General features: G+C 38.3%; 1 protein-coding gene across 2 annotated transcripts in view; it reads left to right on the top strand.

Moving 5' to 3' along the window:
• Nucleotides 1-6,874: 6,874 nt before the first annotated feature.
• Nucleotides 6,875-26,147, top strand: part of LOC306877948 (nuclear receptor ROR-alpha A-like) — a 35,786-nt gene continuing 16,513 nt past the window's right edge. Inside the window, exons 1-2 of one of the 2 annotated variants that reach the window (XM_079430008.1) lie at nucleotides 6,875-7,348; nucleotides 19,631-19,660. In XM_079430008.1, the coding sequence (XP_079286134.1) occupies nucleotides 7,303-7,348; nucleotides 19,631-19,660 (76 nt within the window). In that variant the 5' untranslated portion in view covers nucleotides 6,875-7,302. Of the gene's footprint in view, nucleotides 7,349-19,630; nucleotides 19,661-21,095; nucleotides 21,398-26,147 lie in introns of those variants that run through there. The other variant, XM_079430009.1, reaches the window with a different exon arrangement.

Genomic DNA, 26,147 nt, shown 5'->3' with positions numbered 1-26,147 from the left:
GATGATGCAGTCAACATGGGACTGCACTTCATCCTGCAGCATCTGGACAGACCAGGGACTTATGTGAGGATCCTGTTTGTGGACTTCAGCTCTGCTTTTAACACCATTATCCCGGAAACCCTTCAAAATAAACTAACTCAGCTCTCCGTCCCCACCTCCGTCTGCCAGTGGATCAACAGCTTCCTGACAGACAGACAGCAGTTAGTAAAGCTTGGCAAATTCTCATCCAGCACTCGAACCATCAGCACTGGAGCTCCTCAGGGCTGCGTACTCTCCCCACTGCTCTTCTCCCTCTACACCAACGACTGCACATCTAAAGACCCCTCTGTCAAGCTCCTGAAGTTTGCAGACGACACCACACTGATCGGCCTCATCCAGGACGGTGACGAGTCTGCTTACAGACAGGAGGTTAAGGAGCTGGCTGTCTGGTGCAGTCTCAACAACCTGGAGCTTAACACGCTCAAAACTGTGGAGATGATCGTGGACTTCAGGAGAAACCCCCCTGCTCTCCCCCCACTTACCATCATGAACAGCACCGTGACTGCAGTGGAGTCATTCAGATTCTTGGGCACCACCATCTCTCAGGACCTAAAGTGGGATATTCACATTGACTCCATTGTCAGGAAGGCCCAGCAGAGGCTGTACTTTCTTCGCCAGCTGAGGAAGTTCAACCTGCCACAGGACTTACTGAAACAGTTCTACTCTGCCATCATTGAATCCATCCTCTGCACCTCAATAACTGTCTGGTTCAGCTCAGCTACCAAATCTGACCTCAGAAGACTACGGAGGGTAGTCCGGACTGCTGAGCGAATCATTGGTACAACCCTCCCCACTCTCCAAGAACTGTACTTATCCAGAGTGAGCAAAAGGGCTGGTAAAATCACTCTGGACCCCTCACATCCAGCACACAACCTCTTTGAACTGTTACCATCTGGTCGACGCTACAGAGCTCTGAGCACCAGAACGACCAGACACAGGAACAGTTTCTTCCCTCAGTCAATACATCTCATGAACACTCAATAAATAAACGTAGAACACACAACTAATACATTATCCATTCACCACACTCACTTATTTTATTTTCTCATTTCTAATTTGCACATACTTCACCTGTACATACATAGTCGCCTATATTATATATTATATATTGTGTATTTTTTATTTTTTTTGCTGCTTTGTACATTGGTTATTGGCTATTTCCTGTTATTTTGTTTCATTACCTGTGTCCTGTCCTGTTACTGTCTTTCTGTTGCACTGTGGAGCTTCTGTCACTACAACAAATTCCTTGTATGTGTAAACATACTTGGCCAATAAAGCTCATTCTGATTCTGATTCTGATTCTTCTGATTAATGCCATTAAAGTCAGTAATCAGAAATTGTGTGGTTGTTTTAAAATGTCCTTTTTTTATTCAGAAAATGGACTAAATTGAAACAGCCCATTCATAACACTGGCATTGTAGGAATTAATGCATTGATATCATCCTCATCATCTGTTTATATTATCTTTATTACCTGTTTATTCATCTTTTTTTTGATGGACTGCATGTTTTCAGCATGTGGACGTAAAGTAAAACATTTTTTAATCAGATTATTAATAATACTGTTATTATGAATAAGAATGGTTGAGTTTATGCAGATTATTTACATACTTTATTGACCGGGGGCAGGCCCAGGGCACATATGGAACTAGGAGGGCCTCAGGTGTCTGCTCTGAGACTGAGGCATCCTTGGCGGCAGTGAATAGTAACGTTTGTGGCAAGCATGACAGTAACCTCTAGGCCCCAGCTCTGGAACCCTTTGTGAGGAACCTTCTTGAATCATTTGAGGTTCCATTCACAGCTGCAAAAAGAATGTCTGTGAGTGGACAAAGAAAGGGATCTCCGGAGTGGCCTTGGTGCCTGCCCTGCACTGAGGCATCTTTAAGTGCTGACTTCAAGCTACTACAGTTACCTTTACACTAGCAGTAACAGCACTGGGAAGGACTTGGTCTTATGGACTTTGTTTAAGTCCATGACAAGAACCTCTGGGCAGTGACAGGGAACATCAGAGATTCTCTGACCGGTTCTGGCTGAGAAAGGAAGCTCAGAAATTGAGCTTTTCTGGCAGTGCTGGTAGCTATGAAACACTGAGGACCAAGCCATCTGTGATAGGGGCAGCCTTGTACAATGACAAGAATGTCAGGGGAAGTTGTTATAAAAATATCTGAGGTAGCAGTACCAAAAACATCTTGAGCACTTGCGACAGGAACCTAAGCGACATAGACAGATCTCTGGGACTGAAATAGCCTGAGAAATTGAGCTCTGGAACTGGGATGGCCTCAGGAAGATGCAGGACATTGGAGTCAGAACCATCCATGGCTGTGGCTGCCTTCTGCTATGACATTTGACATAGATGTAGCAGGAGCATCTTTGGAAGCTGTGGGAGAAACCTAAAGCACACAGGCTTACCAAGTTAGGACCATAATATAATGGTCATGCTGGTCCTGCCAGTCCAGAAAATATAGAGAGCACAGCCTAAACAAAACAAACAGTTTGTGTAAGAATTATTTCCAAGTTATATATGCTAAGAGGTCAGATGATGATATATATATTGTCAAAATTATTATAAGTAATATACCTGTATATTTATACATAATCACACATTAAGCAAGCAAAAGACAAATTTTGCTAAAAATTGCAGCTTAAGTAAAACATGAAATCTTAAAGCCATCCAGCTGATGACTCCCCTCATAAATGCTTCCAAAGGCCCAAGGTATAGTGATCATACTCAATATTCATCTTTTAGCTGCAGGACTTGTTTCCTTCACATATCATTGCCACAATTTACAGAACCAACACATTCTATAGGGCCTCCCATAATTACAGCATGAGAAACATGATGTTCCATTGATGCTTGTGCAGCGTTGCTGGTCAGTTTTCATGTGGGAAATTCAATTACAACAAGTGGATATGGCAATGTTCTTTTTAGAGTTGTTTTAACCATTCTCTTGTAAGATACTGAGAGTTTTCAATTCATTTTATTTTGTGTTAATTTCCACGTAAGGCTCTCTGGCTGCAAGTTTGTCGTTGTGTTGCAAGAATTGCACTGACCTTACATTCAAGGCTTCTAAACATTTAAAAGACGCGTATCTGCAGTGTCGCTTTTTCCCCAGCAGATGTCAATGTTTCCGTTCTCAATTCAGTTGCATGACTTTATCCGAGTTACCGAGGAGTCCAGAGATGCACTGAGTACGCCACTATAAAGCACTGTATGAGTGACACCGGAAATGGCAAGAAAAGGAGTGTTTTAGCCAGGACATTTACTGGATGGACCATCTAGGTAAACAAGTGCTTCACACACTTAATTATACTACACTTAAAATAAAAATCATAATGTGTCAAATCTTTTATGTTATTAGTGCCTCAAATAATGAATGCCACAGTTTCAAGGCACAGTAAACCCAAACTAATTTGTGAAGAATGGGGGAGTCCCATGTTATAGAACAGGAAGTGATGTCAGATTATTTTCCTGTGTGGTAGTTATTTACATGGGAGGCATAACCACTATGATTGACACAATGACTGCTGATCTTACTGCCCTTATTTGTTCAATGGTTTGAGTGGTTTTAGAGATTGAGCATATCAGGGTTGACAGACACTTGTTAAACTCTGTTCTTTCTGTCCAGTCTGGTGCCTCTGGGTAGTGTGGTTTTCATCTAATGCACTCACGATCAAATAGAGGAGAGAAAGTGCTGAGAAAACTTCCATCACTTGTAACGTGACCAGCACTGGTGAGTCTAAGCTCGACACTGAGGTTGCAGGTAAACATACTGTCATATCTCTGTATATATTATGTAAGAAAGAAAACAAGCTGATGTCATTGATTTCACTAAGTGTGAAAATATGCATTAATACCCAACCAAATCTGACTACATGAAACCACTTTATCCACACACCCACACAGACTCATTGCACACCTGTGGGTCGTTCCCATTACAGATTTCTGCCTAGCACACACTTATCTGTTTGCTCTGTGCTCATCAGTCTGAACATACGCTTTTTATTCTAGACACGTTTACACCGTACACTCCATTAGAGGAAATGCATTGCGGATTTTACCTAGTAAACCAAACTTGTACCTTATCTACCTATCTCTATTTTTTTCTCACACTCGTTCTCTTCCCCTGTTTCGCTCCTGGTAGTTCTATTTGTGTCAATCAAACTGGGTTATTTATTTGGAGCACGAAGCTGAAAGCAGCCAAAAATCCACCACAGGCCATGTGCATGTGCACACATCTCTATACACGTGAGTGAGATCACAGGTGTGTGTTTGAGTCGGTGTGTGTGTGCGTGTGTGTGTGTGCGCAATGACCAACTGATTTGGCTGATATTTAACCTAATCTCTGTGAATGGGGTATTCAGAAATGTGCACATGTAAGCACTATACCGAATGAGTTGGAGCTTACCCACACTTTTTTAGCCAATTTAGTTGTCACAATGCAGAAATGTATTTATTTATTTGTTTGTTTGTTTTTTGTGTTATAGTTTTTGAAGTGTTTTTTGTAGTATTAATAGTATTACAAAATAATATATTTATTTTTCAGTTGTATTATTAGGAATGACTTTTATATTTGTACGATTTAATTCGATTTCTTAACTTTTAAACTTCTTATTTTTCAATAGTCAATCAATCAATCAGTCAACCTATCAGTATTAGCCTCAATATTTTAAATGCATTCACTATGAAAACAAGTCCGAACACTGACATTTCCAAATGAAGCATATTAAACTTGTATTAAGCTGGAATGGCACCAGTGATCTATGCACTTGTCTTTCCTATAGAAAGAAGCAAGATATCCATCGTATCCATATTGTGCTTGCATGAAATCCATTTGGTCTGAGTTTCACATTCTGCATATATTCCAGTAAAGAGAACTGACTGACACCGCAGTGTTACGGTAATGAATGACACATTGTCCACATCAGAGGAGTGTACATTCATATGTGGAGACTTTAAACTCAGCATCTCTGTGTAAATACTGTCATGCGGTGCAGTGTGACTTCATGTGCTTTGCTGCCACTCATGGGCATGTGAAGCTGGAGCTTTACAGATAAATATATGTATAATTGTTGTCTTAACACCTTGTTATCCTCATATGAATCTGACTTGGATAGACAGAAAGAAACATCTAAACCTGCATCTCTGTGGTGGCCCCTGCAGTCTCCCACAGGCCTCTCACATATGATGTATGTAGGACACAGTCTGAGGTGGGTTTCTATCTATGGAGAGGTGTTGAGTGTCTGGTCAAGTGGGCTTTGCGGGATGGCTTCTGTGGGAACACTTCAACATAGCTCTGTGGGGAGATATTTTCCATGTGTGGTGTTAACGTTCAAACCTGGGTCTGACCAAAATGCCATTTCCATCATTTCACCATTGCCTCTGCTGAGATCCATTTATAGCAGTTCAAAAATTTTAGTCAAAATCTAACCTTTACATTGACGTTGCCGAGACATGCCGGTTTTTTATACTGTTAATAATTAGAAACTAATAATTAATAAATATAACAATAACTAAACAACTCTCTGCTGGAGGACCCCTTAATGTGCAATCACGTTTACTGTTGTTCTTCTATGGCATCGTGAAGCACCTTTATTTTTAAGAGTATATGCAGATTTTACACCAGGGTCAGTTTGGACATGCAATTTTGCTGCATTGACCAACAAAAAGCTGATTGGTTTTAAAGTGAGTTCTGTGTGAGCTGCGCTTCATACATCGCTATACTATTTATAAGAGAGAATGAAACTTTTGTGTTTGGAGAATTAGGATACACGTTTAGACAAACTTTTGAGCTTTGAAGGCCCTCATGATCCCTAACTCCCTCCACCCCCAGAATGGGATTTCAAGGGGGCCCAATGCAGAGTATACTGTACAAGGGGGCCCAGTGGTGCCAGTGATTGGGGGGTCATTTGCACTGTTTGTGTTGAGGATTCCTATAGTAATCTCAATTTTGGAGGACCATGACAGTTTGAAGCCCTGGTCTCTGGTCCCACATGAAAGCCTGGAACAGACATTCATATTAAATTTAAAGGGGCAGTATACCCCAAAATGAAAATTCTGTCATTATTTAGGCCTGCTCATCCTAAGATGTTGCAAACCAGTATGAGTTTGTTTCTTCTGTTGAACACAAAATAATATATTTTGAAGAATGTTGGCAAAAAGGTCAGTTAACTACATTGACATCCAAAATATCGGGAAAAAGTAGCTATATGGAAGTCAATGGCTACCATCAACTTGCAGATTTGGAACAACTTTAGGGTGAATAAAGGATGACAGAAATTTCATTGAACTATCCCTTTAATAAATGAATACCAGTGCGGGATGCACTGTAGGCTATATTCCCTATGCCCCATAAAATAGGTTTAGGGAAAGTGGATAAGGATTAGGGTGTACATGAATGTCATCAACATTTATTCGCTGTGATTACCAGTGGAATGCATTGTAGTGTGTGTGGACACTGACTCCTTCTGTCATCCAGGGTGACAGTTCAGTGCTGAATTAACATTACATAACTGAAGGATTATTGGCCTTGTGCCTTAAACCAGTGAAACGCCTCTCTTTATACAAGAAAAAGGAAATATTAGACACCTGAAAGATAAATGATAGCGTTACATTAAAATGTTTCAACATTATTATTTAATCAGTTAGTTTGGTATATCTAGTAGGCCTATATAAAATGACATCAGAACATTTTTTTTTTTTTTTTGCAAAAAAAATTTATTTTAGTGTAGTGTCGTCATTATTTAAATAATGCACATAACATTAAAGTGGACTGGACAGAAAGTCTCATAAATGCTCTTCAGTCTCCCGTCAGAAGCATTACTCTCTCGCGTCTATTACATAATGATTGATGACATAACACCGTGCTGGCTCGGGACAGCGCGAGAGCTGCGAGGGCGATTTATCCAACAAGTGTCTGTCCGTTTCTCTCTTTCTCCAACTCTCTCCGGGACCGCTCAACGATTTTTCTTTGCCTTTGAAATGTCAATAACGCACGGTGGTTATATTCAAACGACAGCGGAGCTGAGGGACGTGTTGACATAAACCTTGTTTGTTTATTGACCAGACGCGCCAACTTTTAGGGATTAATTGAAAATGGCGATGTGCCTTTTAAAACGTTTGCGGCGTCCCGGTCGTTAAAGTGTCATTTTTCTTTGGTTTTCTTTATTTTAAGTTGGATTTTAGTTTGATTAATTTTAGTTACCACTAATCACAAACGATTCGGTAAAGAGGAGTATTGGCGGAGAGAGGTTTGACAGGAAAGTAATGGAAAATGATGAGCCTGTATCACCGGACCCGAGCCATGACAGAGGTAAGCGTGTCCTTCATTAACCCATTACACACATTAATGAGAAATGATCTCAGATTGTGTGTGTGTGTGTGTGTGTGTGTGTGTGTGTGTGAGAGAGAGTTTCACACACTTGTGAAACGTGGAACAAACTCGCACACACATTCAGTCATAGATATGAGACCAGTGGCACTCTAAAAATACACTCCTTATGTGACAGAAGTGCCTGTCTGTGCTAGCAGTCCTACACTAACCCACAGCTCTTGTGCCAAACCTGTGCCACACGAGCCAGCGAAACCACAACTCTGAGACTTCTGCCACTTCTCCCTCTGATCCAGCCTGCATTCACTGAGTGCTGTGCTGTGCTGTCTTATCTATTCTTGTCTACGTCTTCAAGTTAAGTTAAACTTTGCGGTGTGACGAACTTTGGAAAGTTTGAAAAATTCTATGTTGCCTACATTCTTAAAAATAAAGGTTCTTTATTAGCACCAATGATTCCATTAAGAACCTTTAACACTGATGGAATCGTTCCGAAATGTTCTTTATAGTGCAAAAATGTTCTTTAGATTATTAAAATGTTCCTTTTCTTGCTATTTAAATGCTGTATATATATATATGAATACATTTGAATAGTACATAAAAGTGAGCAAATTTTTATTAGGCTGTTAAAGTTATCTCCATAATATATATGAACATTATTAATTGTGTGCCGGATTGTTTCTCAGAGAGAGAGGGAAGGAACAAAAAGTCAGGGAACTAAAAGAAGAAAAAAAAGGAATGGAAAGTGATAGCCATTGACCAAGTAGCACAGAGATAAGACTGTACTTTAGTTACTGAAATGAAATTCCCTCAAGGGTGTCTTATTAGGATCTTGCAACCCAATAAGTCTCTTTAGGGCTTTATTCATCTGAAAGAGTATATTGCTTTAATTGGGAACGGGTGTATTGAGTTATCTAAAGTTGAACTTTTGGCTGTTTCACTCTTACGACATTCTTTGGCTGCGATCAGTTTGTTCAGTGACCTTATTCTGTGTAAACTGGAAGTTAACCCAGATGTGTAGCTAGTTAACCATTAACCCCTTTCATGCAATACGTGTTCAGGCAAAACTTTACATGGAACATGGATTATTTAATTCAATTTTAATTAATGTAAAATAATCAATTTCAGTTGTTTTTCAGTTGTCATTATTTAGTTTAAAATGAAAGTTTGATACACTTTAATATACTGTATTTAATTATGCAAGAGTTCGCTCAGTGTTGTATTTCATTTAACAGTATTTGTAATATTTTTGTACTTTTTAGACAATGCGCACAAACAGTACTTATAGGAATTGTTGAACATTGTAACAAACAGAAACGCATATAATCCATATCTTAAGACAGTATAAGCCCTCTTGTTATACACCTCTGTTCTTGTCTTATCAGCGTCACTCTCTCTTCATGCAGCCCCCTATCTAAACACATTTATCCCCGTTCTCACACTTCCCTTATCTGACACTCCTTTTGCTCTTCTCACTGTATCATCTAAACACACTTTCCCTCTGTTTTGAACCCTCCACATTCACTTTCTGTTCTGTTCTGTCTGCTTCTGTTCTTTGATGAGCTCCCACTTGCACCTGTGTACTTGCACCTCATATCTCTTGTGTATATCATAAGCTTAACTTTCCCATTCTGAGTCAACATTTTATCTCTGTGTTCACCTGTGCACACGCTAGTGCTTATTTATATTTTCAGTCACAGACCCTTACACTTTTAAAATCAAAGTTTCTTTCAAGCCTCTCATCAAAAAAAACATTTTTTGTTCTTAAATAGGTTAAATTGCTCTTTGGAGATTTATTGCAGCTTCATCAGAGAATAGGTTAAGACCTCTTGGGTTCTTTAAAGGAATGTTCCGGGTTCAGTACAAGTCTATGGATTAAGACAGTAGTTTCTATTCTTTCTTCAGTGAAGGAAACCCATATAAATGCCCTTACAAGGGAAATATATGGGACAAGACTTTGGAATTACATTAATAAACATTGTTTCAAAATTATAGTTACATTATGTGTTAACATGAGACTATTGTGACAGAATCGCTGTTTCTGTGCTGATATATCCAGTTTTTAACTCCAGCAATTTAAAGCTGGTAAACACGACATAATTTCCCACAGTGTGCTCTAAAATATGAAAATATTCATAACCTGGGGTTTATTAATCTAGAACAGAAGCCTCACTGCTAAACTCTAGACAATTTTACCCCCAAATAACATTTTTGTTTGAAAATAATTGTTGAATTTAATATATTTGGTAATTAACCGCATATCAATGGCATTCCTTTAAAGGTCCTATTAATTTTTCTCCTGTTAATGGATGATATGTAAAGTCAATATGGTGGTCTGAAGAAGCTACAAAGTAGTATCAATAACAATCCCCTAAATAAGGGATAGTTCTCATGAAAAGGAACATTCTGTCATTATTTACTCACTATAATGTCATTCCAAACCTGCATGACTTTTTTGTTTTTGTGGAACATCAAAGAAGAGATTTTGAGAAATGTCTCAGTGGGGTTTTTTTGTCCACATAGTAGAAGTCAACGGGAACCAAAACTGCATTCTTCCAAATATTTTCTTTTATGTTCCACAGAAAATGTAAAGTCACACGTTTAGAATGTCATGAGGGTGAGTAAATGATGACAGAATTTTCATTTCTTTAAGGAGCTTATAAATATTCTAAAGAATGAATGAATGATTCATTCATTCTTAAAGCATCAGTTTGTAAATTTCTTGGTTTTATTCAAAACCTTAGCGTTGTGCACCCTACTGGCAACTGTACATCACCAGATGTATTTAGCATCTCTTTCATGATTTTCAAATCTATCCTCTTTACACAGTTGAGTCATCAAATAACACTCTGTTGGTTCCCGGACATTTTATTAATGTTTTAATAACTGTGAGTCTGATGAGAAATCAAAGCACTCTGCTTTCATGAGCAGAATTAGGCCGTGTGTGTAAACGTTATTACTGAGGGTTTAACCACCTGTAGTCCTTTAGTTTTTTTATATCACATCCACAATTTTCCGCTCCTGAATGCAGAAATCTCGTTCAGACTATTTATTTATATTTATTTAGCTTTTTCTCTCTGATTCTCTCATTCTCTCTAATTTACCCTCTTATCACCTTGCCAGAAATACTGTAAATACTTCTGTGTGTGGTAAGAATGGACATAATCTGGATTAAAGGAAAGATTAGTGTTTAGTGAGTGTCTTTGGATTCCTGATCTATTTCCAGAAGCTGATTGGCTAATTCGAGATCCAAAAGCTTATAGCTCCACTACCCCACTACACAGATTACCTGCTTTCACACACACAAACCTCTCTCACACACATTGCAACACTCTTTCACAGGTTCTTCCCAAGATGATATGTGAATATGGTGATTACGAAGGCAGAGTGTGACATTTGACAAAACATGGGGAGATTTTATACAGGTGGGAGTGAGATAGAACTTTAAAGACTGAACAGAGGAAGAGATGGGTGTGCGACAAAAGGAAACCACAGAGTAATGAAACACTCAACGACAATATGGCATGTGTTACCTTTTAGCGGTTTATGAATCTACATAGATGAGGCAAATCTTGAGACTCATGATAATGTCAACTGAAAACTGAAATAACTTTGATGCTCTGAGTGAGTGAAGTGACATACGGCCAAGTATGGTGACCCATACTCAGAATTTGTGCTCTGCAATTTACCCATCCAAAGTGCACACACACACCGTGAACACACACCCGGAGCAGTGGGCAGCCATTTATGCTGCGGCGCCCGGTGAGCAGTTGGGGGTTCAGTGCCTTGCTCAAGGGCACCTCAGTCGTGGTATTGAGGGTGGAAAGAGTGCTGTACATTCACTCCCCCCACCTACAATTCCTGCCGGCCCAAGACTCGAACTTGCAACCTTCGGATTACGAGTCCGACTCTCTAACCATTAGGCCACGACTTCACACAAGATGTTGTATCTTTACAGTTATTCATATCGATTAATTTTCATTCACAGCTAGTTGAGTTCAAAGCACTTTTTAGAAGTTAGTCTCTCAGGATGGGTCAGTTTTTGGGTTTTTATAGGATGTTGTTGACTTGTTGATTTCCCTTGTATAGCCGCAGGGGTCTGAAACTGAAACAGAGGACAACTGCCACCTCACAGTTCATGTTTCCAGCAGATTAACACCCTGCAGCTCTTGACTGGTTACCCACTGAAGCTAGGCAGGGTTAAGCCTGGTTAGTACCTGGATAGTTGACCTCTTGTTTCACTGCCCAGGGAGTTGGCAAGAGTTGTCAAGAATCCAGTGCGCTAAAACATTGCTCCTTCCCAGAATGCACTAGTGAACACCTGCTCCTCGCTGTACTTCTTTTTTCTGAAATATCTTCTTGTTTTTTTCAGTCTGTTAAATCATCAGACTTAGGGCGACCTCATGTTTCAGCATTGCTGTACTTTTTAATACAGTTAAGTAAGATACACAATAAACAAAATGAATGATGATCAGCTGTGGGGACAAACAGCGATGATCAAGGTCCTTGCTAGTGCCTTAATTTGGTTCATTGTATACTATGTATTCATGCCATAGGAAGCTTGGATACATCATAGATACAGGTTGCAGAGGAAGAGTCTTTAGAGAAGTCAGCAGGGGCCCTGCGATCTGCGTGGGTACTAATAGTAATGGGGACACTCTGCCTTTTCTAGGGCATTATGGGTGCTGTAAAAAAGCCCATGTTCAGTTCATGTTCTTTATAATTAAAGGGCTGTACTATATTCAGATTGGTCATTTACTCTAGTTGAGTAGGCGCGGTTTAATTAGTGATTGCGCGAGAGCATTGGAAAAATGGCTGAAGTTCAGCAATGACAGAGAGAATCAGTCCCGCTGTCTGGCATGTGGAAGTTGTGAATTGGTCCGAAATAAGAGGTCATCCTGTGGCAATTTCACGTTGTGAACTGTAGGGAGAATGTTTGTGATCTTGATCGACGGCTGATGGTGCGTTCCTGTTAATAATCTCTCACCGAAGTTTGCTTCGTGAGGATTTCAATGTGCGTCATTGAAGACCGTGAGTATTATTTAACTGTTCTTCATCAATGTTTTCATTGATATACTGCTAAATTATATTTTGTCTCATAAGAGTATGAGTACGTATTATGTGAAATATTTTGCTAATTGTGACAAGTCTGATCGCCATTAAAGAGCTGTCGTGACTCAGCATTTTTCTTTTGAACTATTAGCATTAATTGCACATTTTATGCTTCCATTACTAACTAGTTTCATTTGTGTATTGTAGAACCACACCCAAGAATTATACACTCCACACGAACAAGATCCGTTTGCAGTAACAAACATTAATTTATGGACCTCTGCATTTATTCTCCTCGGATGTTGTGCATCAGTGGACCTTAGACTATAGCTCAATGCCCAAGTTCACAGTTAACCAGACATCTGAACGTTCCTGAGACCAACCCATGGACTATTGTGATCATTGTTTCTCTCTGCATAATTGCAAGATTGTGTATCCTTGAGGTCTAAATGTAATGGAGCCGTCGAGACGAGAGACGTGCGGATCCAATTGCAAGCTTTTACTAATAAACATAGTCAAATAACAGGCAGGGTCAAAACACCAGCAAACGAGTATGGCACGGACAAGACACAAGAGTAATCCTAGGGCATGTGTGGGTCCTCGATCGGCGAACACTATCCAGAGGACTTGAGAAGAGGGGTAGTCCGATAACCTGAAAAATAATCCAAACGAGGTATACACAGAGTCCGAAACGGTGAGACAAGGGCGGGAAACAGGAAACGAGACTATAAACAAAACAAACTAAACTTAGACTTAGACTTAGAAAACACAGAATGGCTCGGTAAGGCAGCTAACACTAGGAGAGTGTTACACGCAGAACCAGTCTCAGAGCTAGACATACACACAGAAGGCTTGGTAAGGCAGCTAACACTAGGAGAGTGTTACATGCAGAACCAGACTCAGAGCTAGACATACACACAGAAGGCTTGGTAAGGCAGCTAACACTAGGAGAGTGTTACATGCAGAACCAGACTCAGAGCTAGACATACACACAGAAGGCTTGGTAAGGCAGCTAACACTAGGAGAGTGTTACATGCAGAACCAGACTCAGAGCTAGACATACACACAGAAGGCTTGGTAAGGCAGCTAACACTAGGAGAGTGTTATACGCAGAACAATTCTCGGCAAAGACAGAGAGGAAGCGTGTGTAATCAGTGCAATCAGCTGTGTGATCAGAGCAATGTGAGATTGGTGACAGCTGTGTGCAATGTCGTCAGTGCAATGGATGATGGGAATTGTAGTCCGTGGGTGAAGAGCAACAGTAGTGTGGTGCAAGAGCCAATATGATGGAAGGGCGACCTCTGATGGTGAGTGTGCGGAAGACCATGAACCGGATTCGTGACACTAAATCTGTTGTAACTATTTGTTTTCAGTTGTTATTTGCGTAGGCCTACGCTCCTTATATGTACATTGTATTTGCACTTATGTGAACTCTTTAAATCATGAGAGTGTGCGTATATTGAGTCGATCTCTTGATACTCAACTTCTAAAAGAGTAAATTCATAAATCTGAGATACAACTGCCTGTTTCATTATTCTCTTGGTCACTGGAAATTGTTTGTAGTAACTGACACTCTAAGGTGATTTAGTACTGTAACAGTAACCAACGCATTCATACAGTCTCTAATACAGTTGCCATTGCATCATCCAGGTGGTTGAGGAGATTCCCACAACCTGTGCTTCATGTGAAAGTTGAAGAAAATATCTGTAGAAGTGCATGGACATACACATTCGTTTTGTCACCAAGAGTGATTGACCATTTTCTGTATTTCTTTGTTTCCAGCCATTTATTCTCTGGGCAAGTCTTCAGAGGTGCATCTGTTGACACTGGAATTTCTTTAGTAATTCTGAAGTTTGATGGGAATCTTTTGCCAGAGCTAGTGTCGGTACTGAAACTAAAAAAAAATGTTACAGTAGGTGCTGCTTTCAAACACTTGCATTGAGCACTGCAGCCAATCACAGACGTTTATGAATGAATGAATGAATGAATGAATGTTGCATTTATATAGCGCTTTATTGTGTATTGCTGTACACCCAAAGCGCTTTACAATCATGTGGGGGGGTCTCTCCTCAACCACCACCAGTGTGCAGCATCCACTTGGATGGTGCGACGGCAGCCACAGCACAACGGCGCCAGTGCGCTCACCACACACCAGCTACAGGTGGAGAGGAGAGAGTGATAGAGCCAATCAAGTGTATGGGGATTATTAGGAGGCCATGATAGACAAGGGCCAGTAGAGGGAATTTGGCCAGGACACCGGGGTTACACCCCTACTCTTTACGAGAAGTGCCATGGAATTTTTAATGACCACAGAGAGTCAGGACCTCGGTTTAACATCTCATTCGAAGGACGGTGCTTTTTGACAGTATAGTGTCCCCGTCACTATACTGGGGCGTTAGGACCCACACAGACCACAGGGTGAGCACCTCCTGCTGGCCTCACTAACACCTCTTCCAACAGCAACCTAGTTTTCACCGGAGGTCTCCCATCCAGGTACTGACCAGGCTCAACCCTGCTTAGCTTCAGTGGGCAACCGGTCTTGGGCTGCAGGGTGATATGGCTGTGGCGAACAATATGTCAAGAGCATGAATACAGTGGCCAATCAGATGTGTTTAAGTTAGTAAGAATCCACTTCATACTTATCAAAGCGGATGTTTTGTTCAGCGTGAGTTCATCGACTAAGTACTGCATGCTCACAAATCCTTTATTACCAACAAAGAGTGTGACACAATGATCATCATAACAATGAATGGGACAAAAATTCTGACATGTCAAAATAGATCTGTGCATTAAAGGTGCCATAGAATGAAAAACTGTCTTTACCCTGGCATATTTAAATAATAACAGTTCTGTACATGGAAATGACATACAGTGAGCCTCAAACACCATAGTTTCCTCCTTCATATGTAAATCTCGTGATTAAAAAAGACCACTGAAAAACAGGCGAATCAGAACATAACACCGACTGTGACGCAACAGTCAGGATCACTACGCCCCCAACATTTGCATAAACCCGCCCTTGTTCTAAGCCGGCCGAACCATCAGAAGCTCTGCAGGTATTGTAAATAAACAAGCGCGGACAACAGCGAAAATAACAAAATAAATGTTATGTTCCAGGCCGTGCAGGGGGTGTGAAGTGCAGGGATGGGTTGGTGTCTGTATTCAGAAAGGCACAGAAAGCAAATAACGCGAGCCACTAAAGGGACATGGTTAGCTCCTTGCTAGCGGTAGCCTGTTACAGTACATAAGATTTCACTCTCAGTAAGGAGAGATGAGGATGATGGCGAATGACTTACAGATCCTGAGCACCACTGACAAGCATCTGATCTTGTGAAATGTGTGGTAAGTACTGTTGCTCCATAATGTAAACATAGTTTGTGTGATCGCGTCTCTTGGAAGTGAAACTATAACGCGATCGATGGATCGTTCAAAAGCAGTTTAAATGCCTCGCATATTAATAACGGCTCCCTGATGCCCGCGTTTTATATACAGTATAATTACCCGACGATATAACTGCGAGAGAAAGTATTTAAATATATATTTTCCTCTCTGTGCTTCCTTCTTGCTGATGAGCCGTAATGTGAAACAGCCAATCAGAGCAGAGCTCATTATTATTCATGACCCTGCCAAATAAGCCAATAACAGACCGTTTCATTCTAGGGAGAACTCCTAGGGTTGTAAATGGACATGTAAAATCGTTTCTGGAGATTTTTTGCCCTTACCTAAGCCACATACCTTCTGTGTAGATATCAGAGAACAATTTAAAATACTGTATCAATGCATTCTATGGCACCTTTAAAACTTGGGAGTATAAATACAGATTTTATTGGTTTAATGTGTTAAACAAAGTTTTGTTTCTACAAGTGTTGTTGGTTTAATGTGTTATTTAGTTAACAAATTTAATTTACATGTTAAAATTTTTAGTTTAAAATGTATAAATAGTTTTTGCTATGCTACCAAAACTGGCGCAGTGAACCGTGAATTTTTACTGGTATTCGACTACTGAAATTTTGGTATTGTGACAACACTAGCCAGGGCAATCTACAACTTTTTGGGGGGTTAAGATGCTCTAGTGTTGCATTTGCTTCTCTCCTACTCCTCCTTTATGAGTCTTATTGTGTGGGATTATTGCTTTCACAAGACACTCAGCTCTGGGAATGTTCACAGTTGCACATTTTTAATGCTTTAAAACTTCAGTGTCTTCATAGTTCCTGGTGAAATCACATGAAAAACTCTAACTACAAAGAGATGGAAGGCAATTACAAAATCATGTGACTTGGGAGAGGAAAATAAAAATAAAATACTGTTGATAAGTGGACATATATCTCAGTTAAATTCAATATGGATCCTTTTTGTAGCCCTATTAAATGTGTAGGAGAGCAAATGACTTTTATAGATATTGTAGCTGTCACCTGACAAGTGTTGTTAAGTGCAAGCAAGATAATGATAAGTTTCAGGCACAGATGACTGATAATGCCAGGCACTGATAACAGAGGCCCACATGTCAGTTTGCTCTATCTGTGTGTTTTTCAGAGTGTCAAGACTATAACTTTGTTGTTTTAATGACTTAATTTCCTAATTTGTAGATCTGTGTTTGTATGTACATTTTAAAATGCTAATTTATCGATCTTGCAAAACATTCTGAATAAGAGTGTTTGTTTGTTCTCAAAGCACATGAACTCAAGCACTCAAATCTCTCTTTCTTTGTCTCTGTTCCTGTAATAGCTGCTTGGTCAAGTAACAGTGCTAGTTGGCCAGAATGGATCGATAAGTAGTGTAATCAGGGCTTGGCTGGGTTATCCAACTGCATTTAGATCTGTTACCATAGTACCTTATATAACCCTGATCATTCAGGTAACACAGAGAATCCTTTTATCTGCCCTCAAACGATGAATGTCATTGCTCTTTTACGCCTGTAAACATAAACACACTCAAGTTCATGCATTTTTTGTTGTAGAATTTGAGAAAATCCACAGAATTGAACATCCTTTTGACCGAAAAATCATACCGAAAACAGCCTTGGTCATTTTTTTTGCTATTAGGCAAATCATGAGACGGAGTTGTGAAATACCTGCTTTGACAGTCTTTGTTTCCGAGTACGTCTGCAAGTCGCCACGCACCTATTTGTGTGTGTTCCGCTACATAAGCAAAAGTGACTTTTTCAAAAAGCCACAAAGCCCTTCAAAGAGGGAGAGAGACAGCCGGAGTGAGAGACAGACAGAGGAAGTAAGAGAGAGTGAGGCTAAGTCTTCTTCCCAGTGATGGTTATCGTACCTGCCCTGTGTCTTCAGACAGACACACTGCTAAAAATACCCACCGGAAACGGCCAACACAGCATCAAATCTGAACTTTCTTAAAGTGTGGTCAAACGTCAGACAACGGAGATTGCTGTTTGTGCTCGTGTGTGGGCTGGGAGGGGGCTTTTCATGTGAATGATGATGTGTGTTTGTGCTTTCATGCTAATAAAAACATGCATGTGATGTGTGTTTGTGTACATGTGTTAGTGTATGCACACGCATACATTTTACAGTTTTAGTTTAGTATGTGTAGGTGTGTGAATAACACTGACACTTTCCATAAATAGAGTCCTAACTATGCCCTAGTACTCTTAGAAATGTTGGGTTTTCTTAAACGTGCTTAAAAATGTTAATTATTAAAGAGTTTCTTTCTTTTGCTGAACACAAAATAAGATATTTTGAAGAATGTGGGTAACCAAACAGTTGCTGGTCCCCAATGAAATTCCATTGTGTATATATATATATTTTTTTTCATATGGGGACCATCAACATTTTGGTTACCTGAGGTTACCACAAAACCTGATTTGTGTAATTTGTTATTTTTAGCAATGAACATTAAATAAACATCCAATTTAAATTGATTAAATCTAATTTAAATCTAATAAAATAAAATAAAAATCTGAATGAGTAACAGGTTGCTAATTTACTATAAATTAAGCTGTAATTCAGTAGGGTCTAGTTTGGGACCAAAGTTTGGTTTGCAGTTATTGATAAACTTGTAAAATAAAAATGTATTCATTTTACATGTAACTATGTATTCATGCCATAGGAAGCTTGGATACATCATAGATACAGGTTGCAGAGGAAGAGTCTTTAGAGAAGTCAGCAGGGGCCCTGCGGTCTGCATGGGTACTAATAGTAATGGGGACAGCTGCCTTTTCTAGGGCATTATGGGTGCCATTGCGTCATCCAGGTGGTTGAGGAGATTCCCACAACCTGTGCTTCATGTGAAAGTTGAAGAAAACATCTGTAGAAGTGCATGGACATACACATTCGTTTTGCCACCAAGAGTGATTGACCATTTTCTGTATTTCTTTGTTTCCAGCCATTTATTCTCTGGGCAAGTCTTCAGAGGTGCATCTGTTGACACTGGAGTTTCTTTAGTAATTCTAAAGTTTGATGGGAATCTTTTGCCAGAGCTAGTGTCGGTACTGAAACTAAAAAAAATGTTACAGTAGGTACTGCTTTCAAACACTTGCATTGAGCACTGCAGCCAATCACAGACGTTTATGTCAAGAGCATGAATACAGTGGCCAATCAGATGTGTTTAAGTTAGTAAGAATCCACTTCATACTTATCAAAGTGGATGTTTTGTTCAGCGTGAGTTCATCGACTAAGTACTGCATGCTCACAAATCCTTTATTACCAACAAAGAGTGTGACACAATGATCATCATAACAATGAATGGGACAAAAATTCTGACATGTCAAAATAGATCTGTGCATTAAAACTTGGGAGTATAAATACAGATTTTATTGGTTTAATGTGTTAAACCAAGTTTTGTTTCTACAAGTGTTGTTGGTTTAATGTGTTATTTACACAAAAAAATAACAATAAGGAAAAAATATTGCCTTGATAATTATGGATTAACAGGGTTGAAAGCTTAACAAATGCAACAAGTAGGACACAGCTCAGTAGTACATTTTCGGTAATTAAAATGACATTGTATTATTTTAATTAAATTTACTTCCAAAAACATTTTGACAATGTGGGATCATTTCTTTTTTTCAATATAGAGTCTGATATAGTGACAGGCCTAAATCAATACTTCGAGACATTTGATGTGTTTACAACTAGTTACATTTCATGCTACATCACGATTATGTTGAATTTAACAGTTTAACAAATTTAGAACATATATAGTTACACGAAATATATTAATTGCCAAAGTAACTATTGTTTTATTGCCCTTCTTTAGGAAATCCAGTGCACAAGAAATCCCATTTAAGTAAGTACAACTAAGAATCTCAACCATTCAGTTATACACTGTCTGTTCACTCTGTGTAGCTGTGCAAGTATGTTGTATAGTCAAGCATAATAGCAGTTTCCTAGTGTGTGCGTGCTTTGAAAGGTGGCTTTAACCCCCTCTGCATGTTGTTTTTTGCATATCACAGAACCCCTCCATTGTGGTTATAGGGAGGGGGGCCTGTATCAGTGTAGCAAAGCGGTGCATTATTACACCTGTAAAGAATACACACACACAAACACAATGCACCTGTATCCACATATATTTTTACTTCAGCCACAAAAGCTGTATGTTTAAACGTGAGCAAAGCTACCGAAGACACGCACGCACAGGTGTGCACAGCTATGGGTGTGTGCATCTGAATGAAGATAAGATCTGAGAGTATTTTGGTGAAAGGATGCTGTTTAAAACTCTTCCCGCCTTTGTGTTTGATTACAAGCATGCATTGTGCAAGTCTTTTGTTCCTTCTTTCCTTCCTTATCACCTTTAATTTTTTGTTTTTGCATTTAAATTTGAACGTGGCAATGTCCAATTGGTCTTTTTAGATCCTTCTATAAATTGTTTCTCAGTTAAATTCACTTTACAAAAATGCTAGGAAAATAGTTTGTTTCATAGCATATTAGTGTACTGGCTTAATTTGAATGTGACTGTAGGTGGATTAGAAAACGCGCAGAGCGTGGTTGGACCATGATTCATAATGACAAGCAATAACAACTCTGCCGTATGCTGCGGCAACAATATCACATGATGATCTTAACCAGCTTGTTTACACCAATACCCTCTACCACCAATCAGACCAGCCTCACATCCTTTCTGAACGGTTCCTAATAGCTAACAAGTCAATACTTCACAATTTAAATGCTGCTGTCTCCTTTAATCACGTAGAGAAAAGGTACAAAAGCTGTCACTGCGGCGGTATCCTTTCAAAAGACACTAATATGTAACATTTAAGTACTAATATGTACCCTTTATGAGTAAAAAAAAGGGTAACACTTTATTTTAAGGTGTCCATGTTACATAATGTTATAATAATAAATTATGCATAATTAGATGCCAGTAACCCTAAGCCAAACCCAAATCTTAACCATATAGTAATTACATGTAGTTAACTAATATTACTTAGTACTTAAATGTATAATTTCACTGTAACAAGGACATCTTTAAATAAAGTGTAACCAAAAAATTTTTTTACCGTCCCAGTGACAGCTTTTGTACCTTTTTTACTGAAAGAGCAATCTGAAGAACAGAAATTATTCAGGTTGGTTTGATACTGTTTGGGAGTTTTTAGTTGTGTGTGGATAGAGTGAGAAATTCAGGATTTCAGGATGCAATGAAGACAAACGTACAGAGGTGAGCTGCTCACTGTTGAAATGGAAAGAGAAAGTAGAGTCCACCTATAGACGGACAGAGAAACAGCACATCAAGTTGTTTAGAAGAGACATCACACATGTGCGACAGAGAGAGGTGTACCTTACAGTTTGAAATGGACAGACCCTCTCCCTCTTTGTCACTCGCGGATAGAAACACACAAATGCTCTTTCTCTCTCTGTCACCTACCGACAGAAAACCACCTAATCTCTCTGTCATCTCCCAACCTGCGACAGCATCATCTGTTCAGAAGTTTGACTAACTGTGAGAGCTGTCAACCATATTGAGTGATTTTGACGTATAGCTTCACCAGAGAAAGACAGTTCACACATGCTGTGAAGATGATGCGAGGTAGGCATTTATCTTTTGTGTTTGGCCTAATAAGTATGTATTTTTACTGATGTTCGTGTGGGTGTGTGACAAATGTTTGTTTACATCACATTGGATGCATCCTTGTGTCTTTGAAAGTAATGGGTTTCATTTTGGTTAGAGCAACTTTTAAGTAGCGAAACACTTTTGTGTCCATTTTGCTCTTCCGTTTGGCTCATCAGACTCGAGTTTAGGACATAGCAATTATATATCCATTGCTTTCAGGCTCTCTGTTTGACCTTTTTGGAGTTTCACTGTGTTGTAGTTGTACGCGACTCATTCCGCCATATTAACACGTCCAAGACTTCAGAGATGGATGATGCACATCATGGACATCTTAAAGGTTGGGTTGGATGATATGCAGGATTTTGTAGGAATACAGAAAGCAGTGTAGACCTGATGTGCTTTGATTTTGAAATCAGGACTTTTATTTATAATTGCTTTATAAATTCAAAATACCTTCCTTTGCTTTACCTGATGAACCTGATACACAATAGAAGAATCAATGTTTTTTAAGAGAACGTACGTGCCTTTTATAATTTAATATGTGCTTAAAATATTCAGATTGACTTAAAATGCTTGTGCAGGAAAGTTTAATTTAGTTTAATTCGTATAAATTTGCCATGCAGCTTCTTTCATTCTAATTCTATTTTTTCATACTTGGATTGTGTTTGCTTTTTTAATGGCTTTAACAGTAGACTCGTGTGTGTGTGTGTGTGTGAAGTGGTCCAGTGTGGGTGTGTGACTGTATCTGTTCTCACTCAGTTTAGTAATAGGGATTTTCACACATTCAACCTCAAATATGCCATTTCCATTTTCACAATTCACCTTTGAGCCTAAGGCACAACATGAGTTTAGTCTAAAATCTGGTTTGACATGAAAAACTGAATAATCGCATTGGAAATTGATGTAGAAAGTACCCTTTTTAAACCGATTTAACTAGATATAGATTTCACTTGGTACTTTCTTTGAATCTGATTAAAGACTTTTCTATGCAAAGTTGTTCAAATATACAAAAAACATTGTTTATAACTCTTGCAGTCCACTCAATTAAGCGAATATATACTAAATTGACTATGAATTTATGAGTTCTTTTGTACAGTGCTTTTCAACAAAAATAAGGCAGATAATTACTTTTTTTAGAGATATACACATAGATCCATAAACTCACAATAAATGAACAATAGAGACAGTGGCAGGTAATGTAGATAAGCAATCAGTTCAGTCACTAACCTGGAAAGCCACAATATTGTTTAATGGTCAGATACATTGATTATTAGTTTATCTTGTGCTTTGTGGCTGTTATACCACAACTATAGATATGTTTACGTGACTACAGATAAAGGGTTTAACATGAAGATTATCTCATTAATAATACAAACACTGCAAGATAAGGTCTCGCTTTCAGAAACTCTCTGAATTGAACATCCTCAGTTTTGAGTCATTGTGTTTGGCCTAAACGGAATTAACACAAAGTAACTTCTAAAAGGATAAACACAATCTTTAATTCTCCCTCTATTTTTGTTTACTTTGTCCTGAAACCCACACAGACAAAACTGAGGACCCCGAAAATATCAGATGACGTTCGTTTGTGAGGCTTGTGGTTGTGGACATCGTTTAGAAATGACTCTCAAATAAGCATTTTTGTACAGTCCCCTAAAACTGAATTTTCCGTAGCAGCCCACATCACATATGTGGTTAAATATCCGCTCATCAAAATTGCTATAATTCAAGCAGGACTTGCTGAACTCAGCTGTGCTGTATCTTATCACTTTGCATTATCTGATGCCGGTTTGTACTGAAGCTCTCGCTGTAGTCCAACAACCTACTGAAAGCTTTTTTTTTTTTTTTGTGTGTGATTAAAAAAAGTAATTAAGGCACCGTAAAAGAATTCCAGATTCCAACCACAACTGAGACTGTCTTACCTCTTGCATTGATTTTCATTTAAAAATGACATTTTCTATTGTGTATGCACTCGCGTAAATTAATTTGTTTCTCATAATCTTAAAAAAAATGTTTGAATGCTGGATAGATGTAAATTGTGTCTACGTATCCATTTCTTAACATTTTAATAACATAACATATACTGTTGGAAAAACATCCCAGGATGCACCTCATGAAGTTAGTTGAGAGAATGAACAGCAAAGTTGAAAAAAGTGAAACAAAAGATATTAAAAAAAATGTTTTGGGTCATTGCATAATTCCCATACCTCCTTTATATTTAAGTGACGTTAGTATTTTTTTAAAACATGGAAAATGTCCAGCTAACACACATATTTTGCTATAGTTGTGCCAAATTTTTGTGTACCAAAAAATGTCCTTTCGATACAATAAAATGTTTAAGACGTGTACAGACAGTCTTTTGTGGTAAATTTATTTGTTTTACTTTATTTATATTTTATTAAAAGCTAATGTTTAAGCATTTCTTTAAAGAATAAGGTTTGATGATACATTAATTAAAATGTTATTAAAATTAGCCTTATTTAAGAACAGAAGCTATTTGAACTTTATGTGGACAGTTTACTATGGTTCTAAAGCTCCTGTTTTTTTATTCTGTAAAAAGAAAGACAGAAAGAAGCACTGCTTTAGTTAGTCAAACTGAGGCATAGAGGAAGGTACAAGCAGAGAGACCTTCCGGGATAGCTGTTTTGATCTTCATCCGATGAACGCTACCGGAAAGAAAATTGGTGGATTTTATTGAATACACTTTTTGGTTTTATACGCACATTTAGAAAACATACAGAGTGAGGCATTTTGCAACGTTGCACTAGATTCTAACTTCACACACACATACTTTCTGAATTTACTGCCAATGAACACTTCACCAGCTGCAAGACTGCGCTGTTCTGCGCTGTGGTCACCCGTTCAGTCCCTGTGTGTGAGTCTGTGTGTATGTCGGCACACACACACACGTGTATGTATGTGCACAGGTGTGCGTGCAGAGCTTTTGTTTGAATGCTGTTTTTCCATCACCTACATTTTGGCTTGTTTTTCTCCGTTGTTACCAAGTAAAACAGTGCAAACAAAAGTAAAAAAAAAAAGATCTGATCTGTTTTCATATAGACCAAACGTTTATGAAACTGAATGTTACGAAAGGAAAGTTGAAACTCGTAAATGTGCTCAGCACACTGATATGTGTATAAATTTACCGCTTTTTTGTGTGGGGGTTTCAATCCTTCTTTCACTATTGTTCTTAAATGTCTTTAAATCTTCAAAGACTCTGAAATCATGACTTATACATTCAGTGACTAAAGTCTTGAAAATCAAAGAGGTATTCATTCCCCCTGAATTCACAAAGCTTTTCCATTCAGACTGATTTTAAAAAATAATTAAGTGCCTTCAAGACATAAGATCATATGTATTATTAATTTAGACAATGAAAAGAATATTTAAATGTGTATATGTGTTTGTGTTTGTGTGTGTGTGTGTGTGTGTGTGTGCGTGTGTGTGTGTGTGTCTGAAACCGCATACTAAGCACAAATGTCTTATCAAACTCAGCTTATTTCATCTTATCTTCTGGCACTTTCCTGTGACGAGATGTTTTTGTGCCTTTGCTGCTTTGTGAATTATTTTTATAGATGAAATCCTTTAATTACTGAAATATAAATATTATTTCAGAAATAGTTTACGTTAATTATACGTTAATACACACATTCAAATTTTTGTTTTAAATGGTTTCACACCCAGTATAATTGCAAAACATCACGATTAATAATTTATTAAAGCATGTCATTTTTTATTTTAAAAATTGAGCTGTTATAGTGAAACTATATAAAACTAAACTCATCCAAATAAAAACACTTCAGTTAATATATTAAAACATTTTTTTTTTGTTCTAGCACTCTATTTGCAAGTCTTAGCGTTAGATATATTATTCAATCAGACGTGCATTAAATAAATGTGCTGTGTCAAATAAGGATCTTTCAGAATTCCTCAGTTTGTCTCATGAGTTGTGTTTCTTTGAAAGCTATAAGCTCTTGATGTTTCCAGGTTCTCTTTCATTCTTTCTCTTGGTGACACTTTTTTTTTTTGTCCTGTCACAGCACTCTTGCATTCAACTCGAGGATTTCCGTTCGTGGAACCTTGAGGTTTTCAGTAGTTTACAGTGCAGAATGCTGTTTCAAAAGAAGAACAAACAGAACCGCTAGATACATGTGCTACGGGGACTTAAATCCACATTTCATTAGACCGTTGTTGTCCTGAGAACAGCTATTGCATTTAGATAATACAGTAAAATAGCATGCACTGTCACTGTCATCATAAATCCAACCTTCATACCTGGTCAGAAAGGTGTTAAATCATATATCCTAATATTATACATTATACATTGTAATTTTGTGTGTGAACAGAATGTGTGTGTGTATATATATGTCCTGTTACTGTCTTTCTGTTGCACTGTGGAGCTTCTGTCACTACAACAAATTCCTTGTATGTGTAAACATACTTGGCCAATAAAGCTCATTCTGATATATATATATATATATATTTTTTTTTTTTTTTTTTTTATTGAGTATCTCACAGAGATTCTAAAACTTGCATGTTAAAAAATCTCTCAGTAATAGAGAAATTTATAACATTTTTAAGCAAAAAAGTAAACTTAAGAAGTTATATGTTTGTGTATGTGATTTGATTTTAAATTGAAGACAGTCTAAAACAAATTTTGAGTATTCTCTATATTTAAGTTTTTTAAAAATCCTAAAAAGTAGGAGGACCTGCACCATTTGCAGTGGCA

Source organism: Barbus barbus (assembly GCF_936440315.1).
Source record: "Barbus barbus genome assembly, chromosome: 12".
NCBI lineage: Eukaryota > Metazoa > Chordata > Actinopteri > Cypriniformes > Cyprinidae > Barbus > Barbus barbus.
The sequence above is the reverse complement of the archived record's forward strand: the minus strand, read 5'-3'. Positions and strand labels throughout refer to the sequence as shown.